The 16,701-nt window shown below is 38.8% G+C and overlaps 2 protein-coding genes across 5 annotated transcripts in view; one reads left to right on the forward strand and one right to left on the reverse strand.

Moving 5' to 3' along the window:
* Positions 1 to 250: 250 nt before the first annotated feature.
* Positions 251 to 16,701, forward strand: part of cmss1 (cms1 ribosomal small subunit homolog) — a 33,280-nt gene continuing 16,829 nt past the window's right edge. For all 4 annotated transcript variants that reach the window (XM_014030545.1, XM_014030546.1, XM_014030547.1 and 1 more), the window contains exon 1: positions 251 to 375. In XM_014030545.1, the coding sequence (XP_013885999.1) occupies positions 336 to 375 (40 nt within the window). In that variant the 5' untranslated portion in view covers positions 251 to 335. The remainder of the gene's footprint in view (positions 376 to 16,701) is intronic.
* Positions 4,423 to 8,874, reverse strand: LOC106534043 (filamin A-interacting protein 1-like). Its single transcript, XM_014030544.1, has 2 exons — positions 8,650 to 8,874; positions 4,423 to 7,530 (listed from the first exon to the last, which is right to left on the reverse strand). Exon 2 carries the CDS (start codon positions 7,210 to 7,212, stop codon positions 5,014 to 5,016), a length of 2,199 nt encoding a protein of 732 aa, XP_013885998.1. The 5' UTR covers positions 7,213 to 7,530; positions 8,650 to 8,874; the 3' UTR covers positions 4,423 to 5,013.

Consider the following 16,701-nt stretch of genomic DNA (forward strand, 5'->3'; position numbering starts at 1 on the left):
AATTATATGCGCAAACGTTTTGCCAAACCGTGAGCTCCTTCCTGTTTTCAATTGTGTTATGTTTACTGTCCCAAATATCGGTAAGGTAAATGAAGATATTTGAAAATTATTATGTTTTTACAAGTTGTTGGCATAAAATATTTACCCAAATTAAAGTGTATATTATACTAATAGTTCAAACATAGTTTAAATTACGATATTGTTGGTTTGCGGCGTGACTCTGTCGTTTTAATACCCACATTGGGAGTTTGAACGGATCGACATTGAACACATCACCAGCGTGCTCTCCTCGCTGTCTGTTTGGATTGGTCAGACAGATTCCTAAAATCAGGAAAATGGGAGACGATTTGGGTGACGAGTGGTGGAAACATGACGGTAATTATGTTATTTTGGTTTATGTTTAGGTTATATGTCTAATGTGATATCGGAGTGTCCAAGATAACCAATGATTTCACGTGGAACTTGCTATCGAGATGCTAACATAAGCTAACAAACACCACTGCTTTTTTAGTTTCCAAAATGTTACGTCAGTTTATCAACAAGTGGTAAACAAAGACTGCAGTACAGGTACGTTTTGTTTAGATGGCCACTGATTTATGATAGGTTATGTAGAATATAAGGTCGGTAATGCGATTCTTTATGACCAGAGAGGATGTAAACACGTGTTTGTGTGAACACCTCTGTGCTGCAGTTCACTTGCTTTATAATAAGTCTAAAAGGTCAGCTTCAGAGTTGGTTGTATTTCTCACAGTTTTCGCTGTGCATTAATTCGGCTATTTCCATGTTTAGCTCCATACATAAGCAGACGAAGTTCCTTCTACAGCTTTTCTCTTTCATGTCTTCATGTTTGCTGCATACCAACAGGGGGCAGTCATGGAAAGATTACTGGCCTGATTGTGGCGAAATATTTAGCTGTGAGCAGAAAAAGCAACAGAACATGTCCAGTAAGCTTTAAAATAAAAGGTTGCATTAGGAATTGTTAAACTCAAACATTTACCCACACATAGTCAGTTTGTTCACGTGTACAGACAAAACCCAACTAATACAGTCCTTCAAGAAATGGTAAAATGTAAAATGGACTTTACTTATATAGCGCCTTTCTATCCAAGTGCTTCACACTACAATCTGCCCTCATTTACCCATTCACACAGCACTATTAGGTCTCCACAAAACTAACATGTACAATCAGCTATGGAGACTAATCAGTGCCAATCACATTCATACACTGATGGGACACATCAGAGGCATTAGGGTGAAGTATCTTGCCCAAGGACACAACTGAGACTGCTGGAACAGGGGTCGAACCAGCGACCTACCGGTTCCAGGACGACTCCCCTAACTAATAATACCCACACATTATTTATAAAGAAAATCAACATTTTCTTTTTTTATTGCATCTTTTACATTTCACTTTAATTTTTGGGTTAACATAAATGGGTGAAATGTGAAACTGTAAACTGTTAGATATTATTCAAAGTAAATAGGGACACTTTTGCAAATAAGTGTCAATTTTACCTTTCAGATTAACTTGTCTTTTGGCTGATATTTTTTTAGTTAAATGCCTACAAATGATCTTTTCATTCTGCATGACAAATTCTCATTCTTAAACATTTAAGAGTTGATTCAATGTGTAATTATTAACCTTTTAGTATAATATACACACTAAAAAACTATGCAACATTATCTTGCTGAAACAAATTAAACTGTCAGGTAGTTGTTGCAACAGCTGCTGCATCATCCTTTTCCTACGTGGTAATTCGTATGCACTGGGATGTCCTATTGCCAGTTTTCTATTTAGTCTTATTTTTTTAAAGGGATCCACGATTAGTTGTAACATTAAACTTTATTTGATAAACATTTATTTTAACTGTAAAATAAAGACTATAAAAATACTGTAGGCTGTTTAGTTTTGTAAATTTTTAAAATATATTTTAACACGGACGGAGCCATTTTATTTACACGCAAAGAATTCTGGGTAAATGACATCAATTAGGTCATCGGCGCGAGGCTGTTAGCGAGCTATATCCACCCTGAAGGTTAATCTTGGACAATATCTGACGATTGGCTCTTTTAAATGAAACCAGAGAGCGTTGACAGAGAGGAGAAGGTAGAAATGACTCAGTCTGTAACTGAAAATATGGATGGAGGACAACAGAGCTGCTTCATGGAAGAAAAACCTCAGCTTAGCCTGTTAGCCTTTGCGCTGGTGCCCACACTATATTGCCTTATATGTATTAGCTCGGCGCTAGCGCAACAAACAAGCTAAACTGAGGTCCTCCATCCATATTTTCAGTTGCAGACTGAGTCATTTTTGTGTTCCTCTCTCTGTCATGTTGATGGAGGACTTCAGTGACAAGAGGAGAATGTGTAGCGCTGAACTAATGTATATATATGGTGATAGCGTCGGGGCTAACGCTAACAGGCTAAGCTGAGGTTCTTCTTCCATGAAGCAGCTCTGTTGTCCTCCATCCATATTTTCAGTTACAGACTGAGTCATTTCTACCTTCTCCTCTCTGTCAACGCTCTCTGGTTTCGTTTAAAAGAGCCAATCATCAGATGTTGTCCAAGATTAACCTTCAGGGTGGATATAGCTCGCTAGCAGCCTCGCACCGATGACCTAGTTGATGTCATCATTTACCCAGAATGCTTTGCATGTAAATAAAATGTCCCCGTCCGTGTAATATATTTTTAAACTTTTAGTTTAAAAATTATAAAAACTGAACAGCCTACATTATTTTTACAGTCTTTATTTTACAGTTAAAGTATATGTTTTTCATATAAAGTCTAATGTTACAACTAATAGGGAATCCCTTTAAGTGGACAACGTCAGCTAAATATTTTGGTCTATTTTATCTATTTAATTTATTTATTAACCTTTATTTTACCAGGCAAATCTAATTGAGATCACAGATCTCTTTTACAAGGAAGCCCTGGGCCTGAAGGCAGCCTAAACATTTCTACTTCTAAGATTATTATTATTATTATTATTAAAAGACAATTCACAGTTCTTTCATGAACTTAATATTTTTTCTTCAGCTTCAAGGTTTTAGGTTTGCAACATTGCAGCTGTATTTTTATTAATTTATTTTTTTCAGTGGTTTAGGGGTGTCAATATTTTGTTAAATTTATTTCAATTCAAGGAAGAAAAGTGCGTTCAGTTTATTCCATTGCATGTTAACAACCAGACATAAATACCAAATAGACTTGAGTGTTAGATGCAAGAATAAAGAACATACAATACTGGTACTGGGCCAACCACAAGGTTTATTTTCTCTGCAAGTGGTGCCAAAACAGGAAATACAATTGTGTTTTAAGAGTTTCTTCAGGACCTGGACGTCCCATTTCAAATTATTACTCCGGTGGGGGAAAGCCTCCCTAAAGCGAGAGACCAGATCCTCACACATACTTCCTGTCAGCTGATGAGAATAATTGATGTTTAAAAATCACAGTTTAATCAAAAAAATAGATGATTAGGCAACATAAGTAGTACATAAAAATAAACAGTATGTGTAAGTTGTTAACAGTCAGTGGTAAACAGAACAAATTTCCTTCAGAGTGGCTTTGGTCAATGCAAAACATTTTTTTAAATAAAAATTTATTTGTGTTATGTTTTAATGAGGGCGTTTCACTTTTCATAGGTATGCTGTGTCATATATCATATCATACGTTGTCATGCTGTTGTTGCTGGCATTTTTATCACAGAGCTCTTTGAAAGAAGGTCTAAGTCTGACAGAAAATTGACGAGGCTGAAAAGGATATGAAGTTCACAAATACCTAAGATGGACTTTGAAGTCCTATGGATGTAGCAAAGATTTGCAAGAGCCCAAAAGACTTGATGTGTCTTGTGTCCACTGATAACGATTTTCATGAGAGCGTTTGTCAAGCTACATTTTGCTTCTCTAAACTGTCAACAACTTGCCTCATCTTGCCTTGCTTACCATTGACATCAGGGATTGACATTCCCTACATTTGTCTTATTGTGCCTGTTATGTCAACACTGTTTTATAAAGGGCCCTTACTGATGTCTGGTGATTTCTAATATAAAATGTCGTTACTTGATAACTGGATCGAATTAATTAAAGCATTTCAGCATCCACATGATGACTGGAGATATTTGTTTTTGCCACTTCATTCAATAATGTTCCACAAGTCTTACATGGTTGGAGCTAATTGTATGCTCTTAAAGTAATATGGAGTTGTGCTTTGGTTCTTATATCACTTCTAGTCTCTTGTTAAAAAGAATCCATTGATCTAAATTCAGAAATAAGATGTACAATTTATTTTACATTGGATTTTAAAAAGCGTACATATCTTTATTTTTACACAACTCTAGACTGCTGTGAATAGTTTCTTTGCATTCTCATCTATGTAATCTTGCAAGTTATATAATCAATTAAATGTCAAAGAAAATTAACAAATATAGTGACTGTATCTTTGTAAAAGACAGTTTTATTCAACATTTTTATTGCAATTATCTTTTATATACAGACAGAACAATAATGACACAAATCAGGATTACATTGCATGTGAGTTATTGCAGCAAAAAATAATAAAAAAGATATCTATCTTTAAATTGTAAAATGACATACTAAATCATTTGTTGTAAATCAGATGAAATGGAATAGAAAAAAACCTTAAACATAATTTTCATTTTTGTACATTTTTAAAATCTAAACCTGTTTGCATTTTGCAAAGAACCCGTTACCTACATCTAGAAAAGTAATAAAGATGAATGCATTAAGAAGAAAACTGTTTTAATGAACATAAAAACATAAAAACAGCTGTAATGATAAATTACAACAAACACATTAGAAACATTTTTTTCCCATGATACAGTACATGTGTGCTACAAACAAGATGTTTTTAGAGTTTCTAAGAAGCATTATGCATGTTATGTGGGTTATAAAGGATCAGAGTAAAGTATTATGTAATGGTTATTACACTAGATTATAGATCATCTTAGAGAAAGTGTAGTACTTTAGCTAATTTCTAATTTGATCTTGTTTTTTGGACCTAATCACAAAGGCCACCAACAGTAATGTTTGATTGTGATGCAGAAGCGTTGGCAGGAGATATGGTGATACTGCTTGTAATCTTTCCAACACCTTTTACATGACAGCCGTTAGCTATTAGGTGAGTCCTTTGTTCGTGCCGGAGGTAGTATGGCCCAACAGACTGTGGGATGCTGTGGGTCATACCATTCAGAGGATGGCTATACAGACTTCCCAGGTGAATATGGATCTTACTGTCTTCGGCTGTGATGATGCTCGGACTTGTGTCATTGCTGTTGGACCTCTGATGCTGCCAGCTGTTGGGCTGATCAGGAGTCTTGCAGAAGAGCACCTGATTTGTATCCTCTGCTGGCTCAGGAGAACAGGTTTTGACTGTGACAATCTGAATCGGTGAGTTGTTTTCCGGTGTTGTAGAGCGGGATGGTTTTGGACTTAACACTCGAGAGACCGGCGTTTCGTTAAATGGAGAGATGGTGCATTCAGGAGTTGAAGTTGAGGTTTTAGGACTGACAGCGGGTGAACCTGAGTTCTGGATGATGGTTATTCTCTGCTTAGGTGAAGCTCCTCTTGTTGGTATGGCAGCTGTGCTGGTGTAAGATGTTGCTGAGTCCCTAGAAGGACTGGTAATCTCGAGCGTTGCTGTGTTGAGCATATGATGTGGCGTTACTTTAATCTGCAAGGGCTGCCCAGGTGTATGTGTTAACGTCATCACTTCTCCATTAACATTTTGATGCATGTCTATTTCGGAGTGGTTGTCGTGCTGACAGATGTCATTTATTTCAGTGTTTAGGATATTTAGGCTTCCTTCATGTATGACCTTTGTATTAAGATTTGGGTTGTTAGTGTTTTCTCTATTTAATTTCTCACTGCATTGATTGTAGTTTGGAGGCATGTGATTTGCAGGTTCAGTTTGTACTTCTCTGGTGGTCTGGTGATGGTGTGAGAAGTTGTTATTCTGTGTTTGCCTGTACATGTCGAGCTCACTCGTCAGTTTCTCCATCACCTTGACCAGTTCTTTGTTCTTGGCTTCCTGCTGGGTCAGTTTCCTCTGCAGCGTTGACTGATCCATCTGCACGTTGGAGATAGACTCCTCTGTCCCCATCAGCTTCTGGAGTTTCTCCTTCAGGGTGTCCACTTCTTTGGTTAAAAGTCTCGATTTAACTTGCTCCTTCTGAAGATGGCATAGAAGACGGTGCTCTTGGTTGACCTCCTGTTTCTCTTCCTGCTTGTACCTGGAAAGCTCCTTCTTTGCCACCTCTAGCTCCTCTGTTAGAATTTGTGACCTCCTTTGTTCGTCTTTCAGCTTCCTTTCCAGAGACTCATAATCCTCCTCCAATTTCATAAGCTCTGCTTGCAACAACTCTTTTTCATGGAGTTTCTTTTGCAATTCATCTAGTTCCTTGGTCAGCTCTTTAACTTTGTTGTCTTCTGTTTGGCAGTGATAAGCGGTGTTGTCTGGAATGGAGTTGTTTGTGTACTTATCTTCTTTTTCTTTCCTATTATCAAAGATGTTTAACTTTTTTTTCATTATAGTTATTTTACTCTGTAATTCTCTATTCCTTTCCTCCTCTGCTCTTAGTCTGTCTTGAAGCTCGCCTTTTTCCTTCATTATGGCCTTAATCTTCTCTTCTAAATCTGCCTTAGACCTCAGTGCCAGCTGCTTCTCCTCTCTCAGCCGCTCTGTCATTGTTGCCAAATTACTTTGCTCATTTCTTTTGCTGTCTTTCTTAATAATCTTTTCCTCGGCCTGCTGGAGCCTCTCAGCCATATTCTTTCTGTCCTCCACCAAGGCTACAGTCAGTGACCTGAGCTTGCCCAAATCCTGTCGAACAGCCATTTCACTTTTCTCCAGTTGGAGCTCAATAGTCTCTAGCTCTCTCACCCTGAGCCTTAAAGTGTCAAGCTCACCCGACATCACCTTGCTGAACTCTCTCTCTCGCTCCAACTTGCTCTTCAGAATACTACAGTCCTGTTTGCTTTTGCACAAAGCATCTTCTAACCGGTCCAGTTCACTGATTCTTCCATTGAGCTTGTCCACCTCAAGTTTCAGACTGCGGCTGTGACTCGTCTCGTTGGCCAGTCTGTGGTCCAGGTCTCGGCATTGATCCGCCATTCGTATCAGTTCTTCGTCCTTCCCCTCCATTTCCACCACCCTTCTTCTTAGCACCTCAACCTCTGTCAATGATCTCAGGGCCGTCATGCTGTTCTGGTTTTGGCGGAGGTTGGAAACTTGATTAAGCTGCTCTACTCCAACATGTAGGAATTTAAGCACCTCCTCCACATTTGCGCCAGCTTCAGCAGCACAGACCCCCTGCTCAATATGAGCAGCGATTGTAGTTAGGTATTTAACGTCACGCTGCTGATCTTCCACCAACTTTCCTAGATGTTGTAAGTCCTTAATGAAAAGCAGTGCGAAAGTCTTCAGCTTGGTCAGCTTTTCTTTCAGTACTGATATGTCTCTTATTTTTCTTGCTTTTCAATTCCTGGTATTCAGTCATTTATTAATAAGAGTCTCAGTCTGTTGAGGGGAAGAAAAAAAAACATAGTTATGTCAGACTTATCTGCTCAAGTTTCATACTGGCCTCTACTGATCTTAAAGAAGTTTAGTGTTTAAAATCTTAAAAACAAATGATCTGTCAAGTTGTTCTAAGTTCCAGCATAATGTTTTTAGATCAACTTTAGTAATAGTGTGATGTCTGCTTTTTTAATCTAATGTGTTTATAAGCAACATGTACATGTAAAAATCTGTATGTTTCTTTGCTGTTGGGAGATTTCTCTCTAGGCAACTTGCAGCCTGTAGGAAGCTTTGTCTAGCATGGCAGATGGTCCCCTGGCAGGGATTGTTAGATAATTAAGAAGTTCTACCCTTGAGTACCTTCAACACTGCACCCTCCCTCTGTGCACCTCAGATGCTACCAACATCCAGCTTGGAGCGACAGGAATACCCCTGTTCTTAAAGTAATTAAAGACTGGCTACTTTTAGCAAGTTGTGTCACTCTCAACATTTTGCTAGACCCCTGCCAGAAATGGACAAATATATTAAATGTGCATTGAGCAATTTAGTGACACTTCTGGCTTTATGCTGTGTAGAATCTGAAAGTGTGTACTATTTGCTTCTAATGTTGCTTATTTAAATGCTAATAGTTAACTTTACTTGTGTTCCTCTACTGAAAGTTGCTTTTTTTTAATAGAAAATGTAAGAATATTCTTCTGCTACAAAATGTGGTATGTGGAGTTATAATGCTTAGGAATTAGTTGATTTAGGTCTAAACTTTTAATCGAGAAGTTATTTCTAGAGTATAAACAATGAGACTTTATATTTTAACCCCAGTGTAATGTTTGCATGAATTATTTTTTTCCCCCGTAAATATAAATATTCTTTAAAATCAAAGAACTGCAAAAAGAGCAGATGGGCAGATGTTTAACTTGAAATTTTCTTTGGAATTTAAATTATGGCAAAATAGAATAACAGAATTCACTGTTTCTAAATGTAAAGTTTAGATATCAATTAGAAGAGCTCTAACCCGCAAATATTAAATTGTTAATCTGTTCCAGCTTAACTTGAAAGTGAACAGGACTTTTAAGCCTGAGCAAATGTTTTTATCTTTTCAGAATGAATAGGAGCTTAGTTTCCTACCTATGCGATGTGGTTAGCCTCGGTCCTTTTTCAGAAAATCCTCCAAATTTATTGCCGTTCTTATTTCATGTTTCCCCCTTTCCCTCAAGATCCCAGTGATGTGGACATTCCATCCGGAAAACCAAACATTATGAGAAGTGCTCTGCAAACTGACTCTTGCTCACAGTCAGCGGCGCCCATTACATCATCAGCGAGTCCTTATATGGGACTCTACAGGCTCTTGTGCTGTGCTATGTGTGTGTGCGTGCGTGTGTGTGTTTTCTCTGGACTTCAGCCCATTGCATATGAGGTCATTGTGCAACCATGCCAAAGAGGCTAATGGGAAGGACAGAACAGGCTTGTGTGTTTGCACTCAAAGAAAATCTCAAAAAGGTTGAGAGGATAACACCATCTGTTTACAGATTGGATTAGGCAAACATGTAACCCTTAATACTAGAAATGCCACACCTTACTTGACATGTTTCAGGATTTGTTCTTTTTGAAGCATGTAAAGTTTATTATGTTGTGTGGTGCAACATAATGGGTTTAGGAAAAAAAAGACATGTTTTGTGAGTTATAGCTGCTTTGCCTTGGGCCTGATAACCTGACAGGAAGATGACTTCAGCACTTCATCGGCTTTCAATTACATCCATATGTTTTTCTTTTTTTCCCTTTTCTCCAACTTTTCTCAAGCTTATTGTCTTTGTTTATTTCTACGTCCGGTCTTTTTTCTATTTTAAATTTCACATTTTTTTGTTTGTAGCTCAAACTGTTATTTTTCCTACAGCTGTTGTCAGTTTTCTCTCTGGTCAAAATGCAAAATGTTTTACTAATCAAGTCTGTGTGCTTTGTGGAGCATTGAGGAATGATTGTACTCCCATTACTCCCACAGCCAGTCTTTTTGTCACAACAAGAATCCCAAAAATTATAATTGTATCCTAATATTCTTGCTTGTTAAAGGAAAGTACTGGAAGCTTAGTTGGAGAAGTGCATCAATAGAAGTCAGGTCATGTTCCCCTCTTGAGCTTTTTATTTGCACTTTGGCTCCTTGTTCCAGCTTTCACTGCAAAATAAACTTTAGTGGTATTTCTTTTGTCAGACAAACACTCAGAGGCCCCTGTTTTTCTCTCCGATTCATGTTGCAATTATCAGTTTACAAATCACCCAAAAACATTCTTCATTTGCCATTTATGTTTTCATAACATTTCAGACAATATGAAAGTCTACACAGAGTTTTCTTTTTCTGTATTTGTGAGATGCAGTTAAATTCTACACATCAATGCCAAGCATCTGCAAAAACAGACTACAACACTGCTAAGGACTGCTGTCTGTCCTTTGCTGAAAGACTGAATCAGACTAGGCCTGTCACGATAACAAATTTTACTGGATATAAATTGTCAAATAATTGGGATAAACAATGACGCTGTTTGGATACAATTTAAAACTAACATAAAAATTTTCTTCCCATCCCCACTTACGAAGCTTATGGATGTTTACATGCATAAAAAAGTTATGAAAAGTTATGTACCAGAGATTGGGAAAACAACACACAACTACAGCTGCTGAAACTGAAAAGTCATTGCTCACCTCCTCTATCCAAGCAGGCACAATTTATTCTGTATGAACAAGGGTAGACACTGCTGGTCTTTAAAAAAAGAGAAAAATAAATAGTGGCTGCAATAGTTGCATCAGTTTGTCCATTTTAACAAGACTGCATAATCAGCATTTACCTGGCAATTCCTAGTTTAAAGATATAAGAAATCCCATTGATCAGCTAACATTTGGAAATTATTTTTTGGCAAAATAAATTGGTGTTTGTTAGTTCCAAGAACATAAAGTTAGTACTTAATATTTTTTCTTAGATTTTTGAAATTCTCTGAAATATGGGGATATATTGTTTGATATCTTGTGGAATGCAAGAGATAAATACTACTAATTTTTTCAATTTTCTTTTTAATCCACTGATCACCCACACTAAACCAGACCAACTCCCAAACCAGATTTAAGCAACTCTGTCTTGTTTGAGGAGAGGGATTGGCATCTAGATCACCTGCCTTCAATGGCGTTCTCCACTCGTGATGCCACACATATGGTTTACATATATTATCTGCTTTCTCAACTGATTGGACTAGAGTTGCAAGGTATTGATTAATGAATTAATCTAAAGTTGATTGATCAATTGATTAGCYAACGATTAATTGATAAGCGACCATTTTCCTAAAAACCTGACATTTCTCTTGAATCAAGGGTCTTTATATGATATGAATGACTAATTTTTTACATGCTAAATAAAAAAAACTGTATTATATTTTATAAAATTTATTGTGCCAGCTGTAAGCACTCACTGAATAAACAGAAAATTGTGGATTTCTTACACATTATTTAACTTGGACATATTTATAAAATATAACAAAACAGGAATCTATTAGGTTGCTAGTTGGAAAAAAATGGAAAGAAAAAAACACTTAATCCACCCTGAAGAGAGAAATGCAAAACTAACATTTAGGGTAACATTTTAAGCTAAAGATTTACTCAAAAGCAAACTATAAACATAATAAAATATCCCTGAGAGGGGTGAACATACAAATGAGTACTAGAACTGTTTGTTTACATCCCCTGTGGTTTTATCTGGGCTGGGCTGCTGATTTGACATTAGTTACTGTTCATTTGATTTGTTCACTACGTTATACAGATGAGATTAACTTTAAATTAATTATTTGTAGTGACTGTAAGTTTTTTGTTTTGTTTTTGTTCTTTCATGCAGAGTTAAACTCTACAAGGACAAGCTGACGTTAACTACAGTTAGCTTACTATTCTGGATCGTCCTGCTCTCTTTTCTTAAGCGTCATACTGCTGGATGGTCCGGTACAGCTTTCAGTACTTTTCTTTCGAGTTTGGTGTAGTCCATTATTATTGTTGTGTCGCAAATAAAACTAAACAAGATTTGCATGTTTAATTATGATGCCGCCCACATTGACCAGGGTAGAATAGTCCAGGCAGCGCAGCCAGCAACCAGCAGCTGCGCCTTCTACTGGAAGGCAGCCAAACTTCACCGAAATACGGCTTAAATTGACGTTTTCAATCTATTGAATGGAAGGAATTTTAATCTGATAAACTATTATTCGACAATCAAAAGTCAATTAATTGCTTGCATCTCTATGTCAGGCAATAGCTGGGTTTCAGTCACAATGGTTTCGAAGGCGGAGCGATCTCCGCTGGAGGGCAGGGGGTAAAATATCTATGGAGGAAACTACTGTAGAGAGTCTATATTGTATGGATTTGGATCCTATTTCAAGATATATAACAACAATTTGTTCACTAATGTGTCAGCCATGACTCGTATGATGAGGATGAATGTGTTTTCGACCGAACCTAAAGATTTGCTGAGGCTGTCGGTACCACACATGCCTTACATCACCAGGTGGTGCCAAATAATAACCAGCAAAAGTTTATCTGATGAATAATTCCACACGATTCTGCCCAACCCTATGACAACCTATGATAATACTGATTATCATAAACAAAGATGAAAAAAAAATGCAGAAAGTTCATGGAACGAACGTAAAAAGTGAATTTTAAAACATCTGCGGTCGGGAGGAGCAGGATGCCAGTGTCTGCAGGCAGCAATCACTACATCAGACTATGTTAGCTGCTAACTTGTTTTAGAAGTTATGTTTATAATGATCGTTTATTTTGTAGTGAGTATTAAGTTACTGGTAGTTTAATGTGGACCTCATCTGGACTTTAGGCTGCCCTAGTTCTGTGTCGTTAGCTGCTGGATGTGTGTTGACGTTAGCAGCTACTGTTAGCATTATCTTAACATATAAAACAATATCAGAAAAAACACTCACCCTGGCAAAAAACAACCAATAATCATCATGGAGCTGTTTGGTACCGAGGTTGTRGATCCACCCGCTGAATAAAAAGTTCTACACCTCCTGTTGTTTATGTGCTTTCATCAGCTGTTCTGTGTAGTTAGCATCCAGTTAGCGCCGCACCGTCTGCCCAGTAGACTAGTAACGGGACCGGAGAGTCTGCTCGGTGCTCGATCTTCTTCTCTTGCCTCTTATAATTGAAATAGTGAATGACCTACTTCCTCATCAAAGTCCTTGCTCTGTCTCCGACTGTTTTTCCTCCATCTCTGCCTTTTTGAGCTCCTGTCTCAAGCTGCAGCTCGGTCCGACTCGGTCCACCTGCCCGCAGCTGGACTGGAGCTCCACATCGCCTTTTTTTTGCATCAAAGACACTAAAATAACTAACTAAACTTCACCATAAATATGAAATATAGTTATACATAAATAATAAATGTAATAAATTTCGGATATCTCATTGCTGACTTCCGATCTCGCTGCCTCTCTATCGCAGCCAAACTTTATTCAACTTCCGCCTCTTTTTATTTTTATCCTCAGGTAGACTTTTTTGCCGCTTGTCTAATAATTTCAGGCTTCAGTCAGAAAGGAGTTTGGGGGGTTTAGGTTTGTTCGGCGGGGTGGGGGTGACACCAGAGAGGGGAATGAGGTGGGTTTCCCCCATGAATCAGCACTATTTTGCATCCTCCTGCTGCAACTTGCTTCAAATATGACGAACATTAATAAAAAGAGCCATAATTTTATTTGATTTAATATATGATTTAATCGTTGCATAATTATTTATTATTAATTCAGTTAGAATTAGTGGAGCACTCGTAAACTACACAAGACATGGGCATTTTTTCAGATAGATCGTCCACTTTTTCACTTCCGACCTCCATCCGAACTTCTCGCTCTAGTGGCACTGCATCGTGACGTCACGTGAAACCCTCCTATTACAAGCATGTTTGGTGAGAAAAAAAAAGTGACTGACCTCATGTTCAGCATAGCTAATAAATGAACTCGACAGCTTGAGATCAGAGCAAAGGTTCTGCTCTGATTTGATGCGCCGCCAGACTCCAGTGGTACATTTCTGTAACGTGCAACAACTGGCAGAACAACTGGCAGATAAGTTTTAGAGCAAAAGATGAACAGAACAGCTGCATTTCTGTCAAGGCAAGTCAGTTTTACTTTGTCCTGAGAAAAATCCAGAAAATGCTCCGCCCACTTAATGTCTCACATCTGTAGCTGTCACTAATGATGCATTGACAAGCAGTGAAATTGTGAAGGATTAAAAGTGCTTTGTAAGGGCTGAATCAAGTCTCCAATGACTTTTAATTAATTCAGACTTCACAGGCACAGATGAGAGCACACGGGTGTCTTTTGTGTGTTCAACATATGTGTTTGTGCTGTGTGATGCTCACCCTGGCTTTAGAAATGGTTTCTGATGGCTGCAGTTGGAACACTACATCGCTGCAGCAACATTGTGATGTGCAGATGTAATCACCCTCTGACACGCAACAGGGAGGCAATAGAATAAAGTGATTATGAAGTGTGAGTGGAATGCACTGTATAATTTACAGCTAAAACAGGTCATCTGCTTTGCGCATGGCACCTGGCATAGCTACTTTAGAGAAACGGGTGCAGATTCCTTCTTTTTTAAGTTTGGTAGTTGAAGGCTATGTGGATGAGTAAGAGAAATTTCTTCAGATAAATAATTAGACAACTTAAAAGTTAGAATGAGGAAAAATAGGATGGCAAAAGAGTAATCACTTTAAAAATGCAGAAGTAAAGAAAACGCTAGAATACTTTCTGAAATAAGGAGCTAGTCATATGGCATTTGTAAAATTTGACTACAATTTGTTTGAGATTACTGTCATCAACCTTCATAACAAATTTCACCTTACTATGGCTAAAAATGGTTTAGTCATAGTCATTTATTCCTTTTTATCTTTGGTGGCCATTTTGAATTTTGAAATTCAATTCTGTATGTGATAGAGATTGCTCTCAGCTACATATAAACCAATTCATAGCTTAATAAATTTACACAATGTGTAAATTATAGTATGTCTGTCTTTTGTTGTTGTTGAGGAAGCGGTCTTCACAGCATCTAGCCTGTCGTGCTGACAAAACTTACAGGAAAGTTTTTCTACAGATAAATAACCGCTGGGGTTTTGTTCTGTCGTAAACTTTACCCTAGCTTCATATTTTTTGGAGGATGTTGCTTTTAGTGAGTTTGTTGTTCACTGAGCAAGTCACAGTCGCAGCTTTTTTTTCTCTCCCCCTCCTCCGGTGTCGGGAGGGGGGGAGCACAGAGAGCTCGCTCCGTGTGCCTGTTGCAGGTAAAGGCAGGTAATGGGAGCAGCAGCAGTCAAAATACCTCAGAAACTCGCACAAATAAGCGATCTCTGTGAGATTCCGCATTTTACACTGGATTCCATAACTGGATTCTGTCAGTTTTTTGCATCACGGAAATTATACGGCCCGAAGTAAACTGATAGATCCATCCATCCATCCATCCATTTTCTTCCGCCTATCCGGGGTCGGGTCGCGGGGGCAGCAGCTTCAGAAGGGAGGCCCAGACCTCCCTCTCCCCAGCCACTTCTTCCAGCTCCTCCGGGGGAACTCCAAGGCGTTCCCAGGCCAGCCGAGAGACATAGTCCCTCCAGCGTGTCCTGGGTCTTCCTCGGGGCCTCCTCCCGGTGGGACGTGCCCGGAATACCTCACCAGGGAGGCGTCCAGAAGGCATCCTTACCAGATGCCCAAGCCACCTCAACTGGCTCCTCTCGACGTGGAGGAGCAGCGGCTCTACTCTGAGTCCCTCCCGGATGACTGAGCTTCTCACCCTATCTCTAAGAGAGAGCCCAGACACCCTGCGGAGGAAACTCAGTTCGGCCGCTTGTATCCGGGACCTCGTTCTTTCGGTCATGACCCAAAGCTCATGACCATAGATGAGGGTAGGAACGTAGATCGACCGGTAAATCGAGAGCTTCGCTTTCTGACTCAGCTCTCTCTTCACCACGACGGACCGGTACAGCGCCCGCTTTACAGCAGACGCTGCGCCAATCCGCCTGTCGATCTCCCGCTCCGTTCTTCCCCYATTCGTGAACAAGATCCCCAGATACTTAAACTCCTCCACTTGAGACAGGGCGACCCCCCTGACCCGGAGAAGGCACTCTGCCCTTTTCCGGCTCTGATAGATCATTATGTTTTGATGATCACTGAAAACCCAAATCATAATCAAGATCAAAATCCGATTAATCGCCCAGCCCTGTTTACTCAACATTGGTTAAAAATGTTTTCATAATAATAAGGTGAAGGAAAATGACAAAAGCACAACCACTGATTGTCTCGTAAAATCTGCATTTGGTATTTCACATCTTTAGTGGTCGAAAATATATGTATTTAATTTTTTTTCTAATTGTAGGATCCACAAAATGTTCTAGGGCTGCCCCGATTAGTTTAAATAATCGATGATGTTGATTACGTAAATTGGTCGACACAGATTTTTTTATTATCGATTCGCTATATTACATAAACACCATGTGAATGTTCATGCTATTCCATTTCAGTACCTAAATGCATCATTGCGACCGTATTGGCATAAGAGTCGTGAGTTTTCCATGTTGTCCTGAACGCAGCATCGCGCAAGAGCGTAATGACGTCAGCAGCCGCTGCTTCAGTTCAGTCTGAAGCTTGAAAGCAAGCCTCGCAGCACGCAGCTCCTGGAGTAAAATTTACCAAACCGACCGCCTCTAAATTATCTGGTGGATTAATTATCTTGTGAACACGACGTTCGCTTGCTCAAAGTAAATAAAGTACCACCACTTTCTTTATTTCATCCGCCATTAAACAGAGAGCGGTGTTAGGTGGAGCCACGTTCCCCCATCAGACGGTTCCCTCAGCGTCTCAAACAACAGAGGCGCTTCCCGACACACGTCTGACCTAAAGAACACAAGCAGCCAACAAGTGTTGGACGTGTTTTGGATGTTCAAAACGGAGCTTAAATACCTTTTATTAATTTTAACTGCATCCTCTTTTGCTTATTTGATTTAAACTTTATTGCCTTCCATGGACCTCCATCACACATTTTTTCTAGTGGGGAAATGACATCAATAGAAAAACATGGAGATGGATTTTAATTTGTGTAATAAGACAAAACAGTCTTGTTGTTTTCAAGAGTTTTCACCATAAAGAAATCAGTTAAACTGACGTTACAATACAA

This window comes from Austrofundulus limnaeus, unplaced genomic scaffold (assembly GCF_001266775.1).
Source record: "Austrofundulus limnaeus strain Quisiro unplaced genomic scaffold, Austrofundulus_limnaeus-1.0 Scaffold1079, whole genome shotgun sequence".
Taxonomy (NCBI): Eukaryota; Metazoa; Chordata; class Actinopteri; order Cyprinodontiformes; family Rivulidae; genus Austrofundulus; species Austrofundulus limnaeus.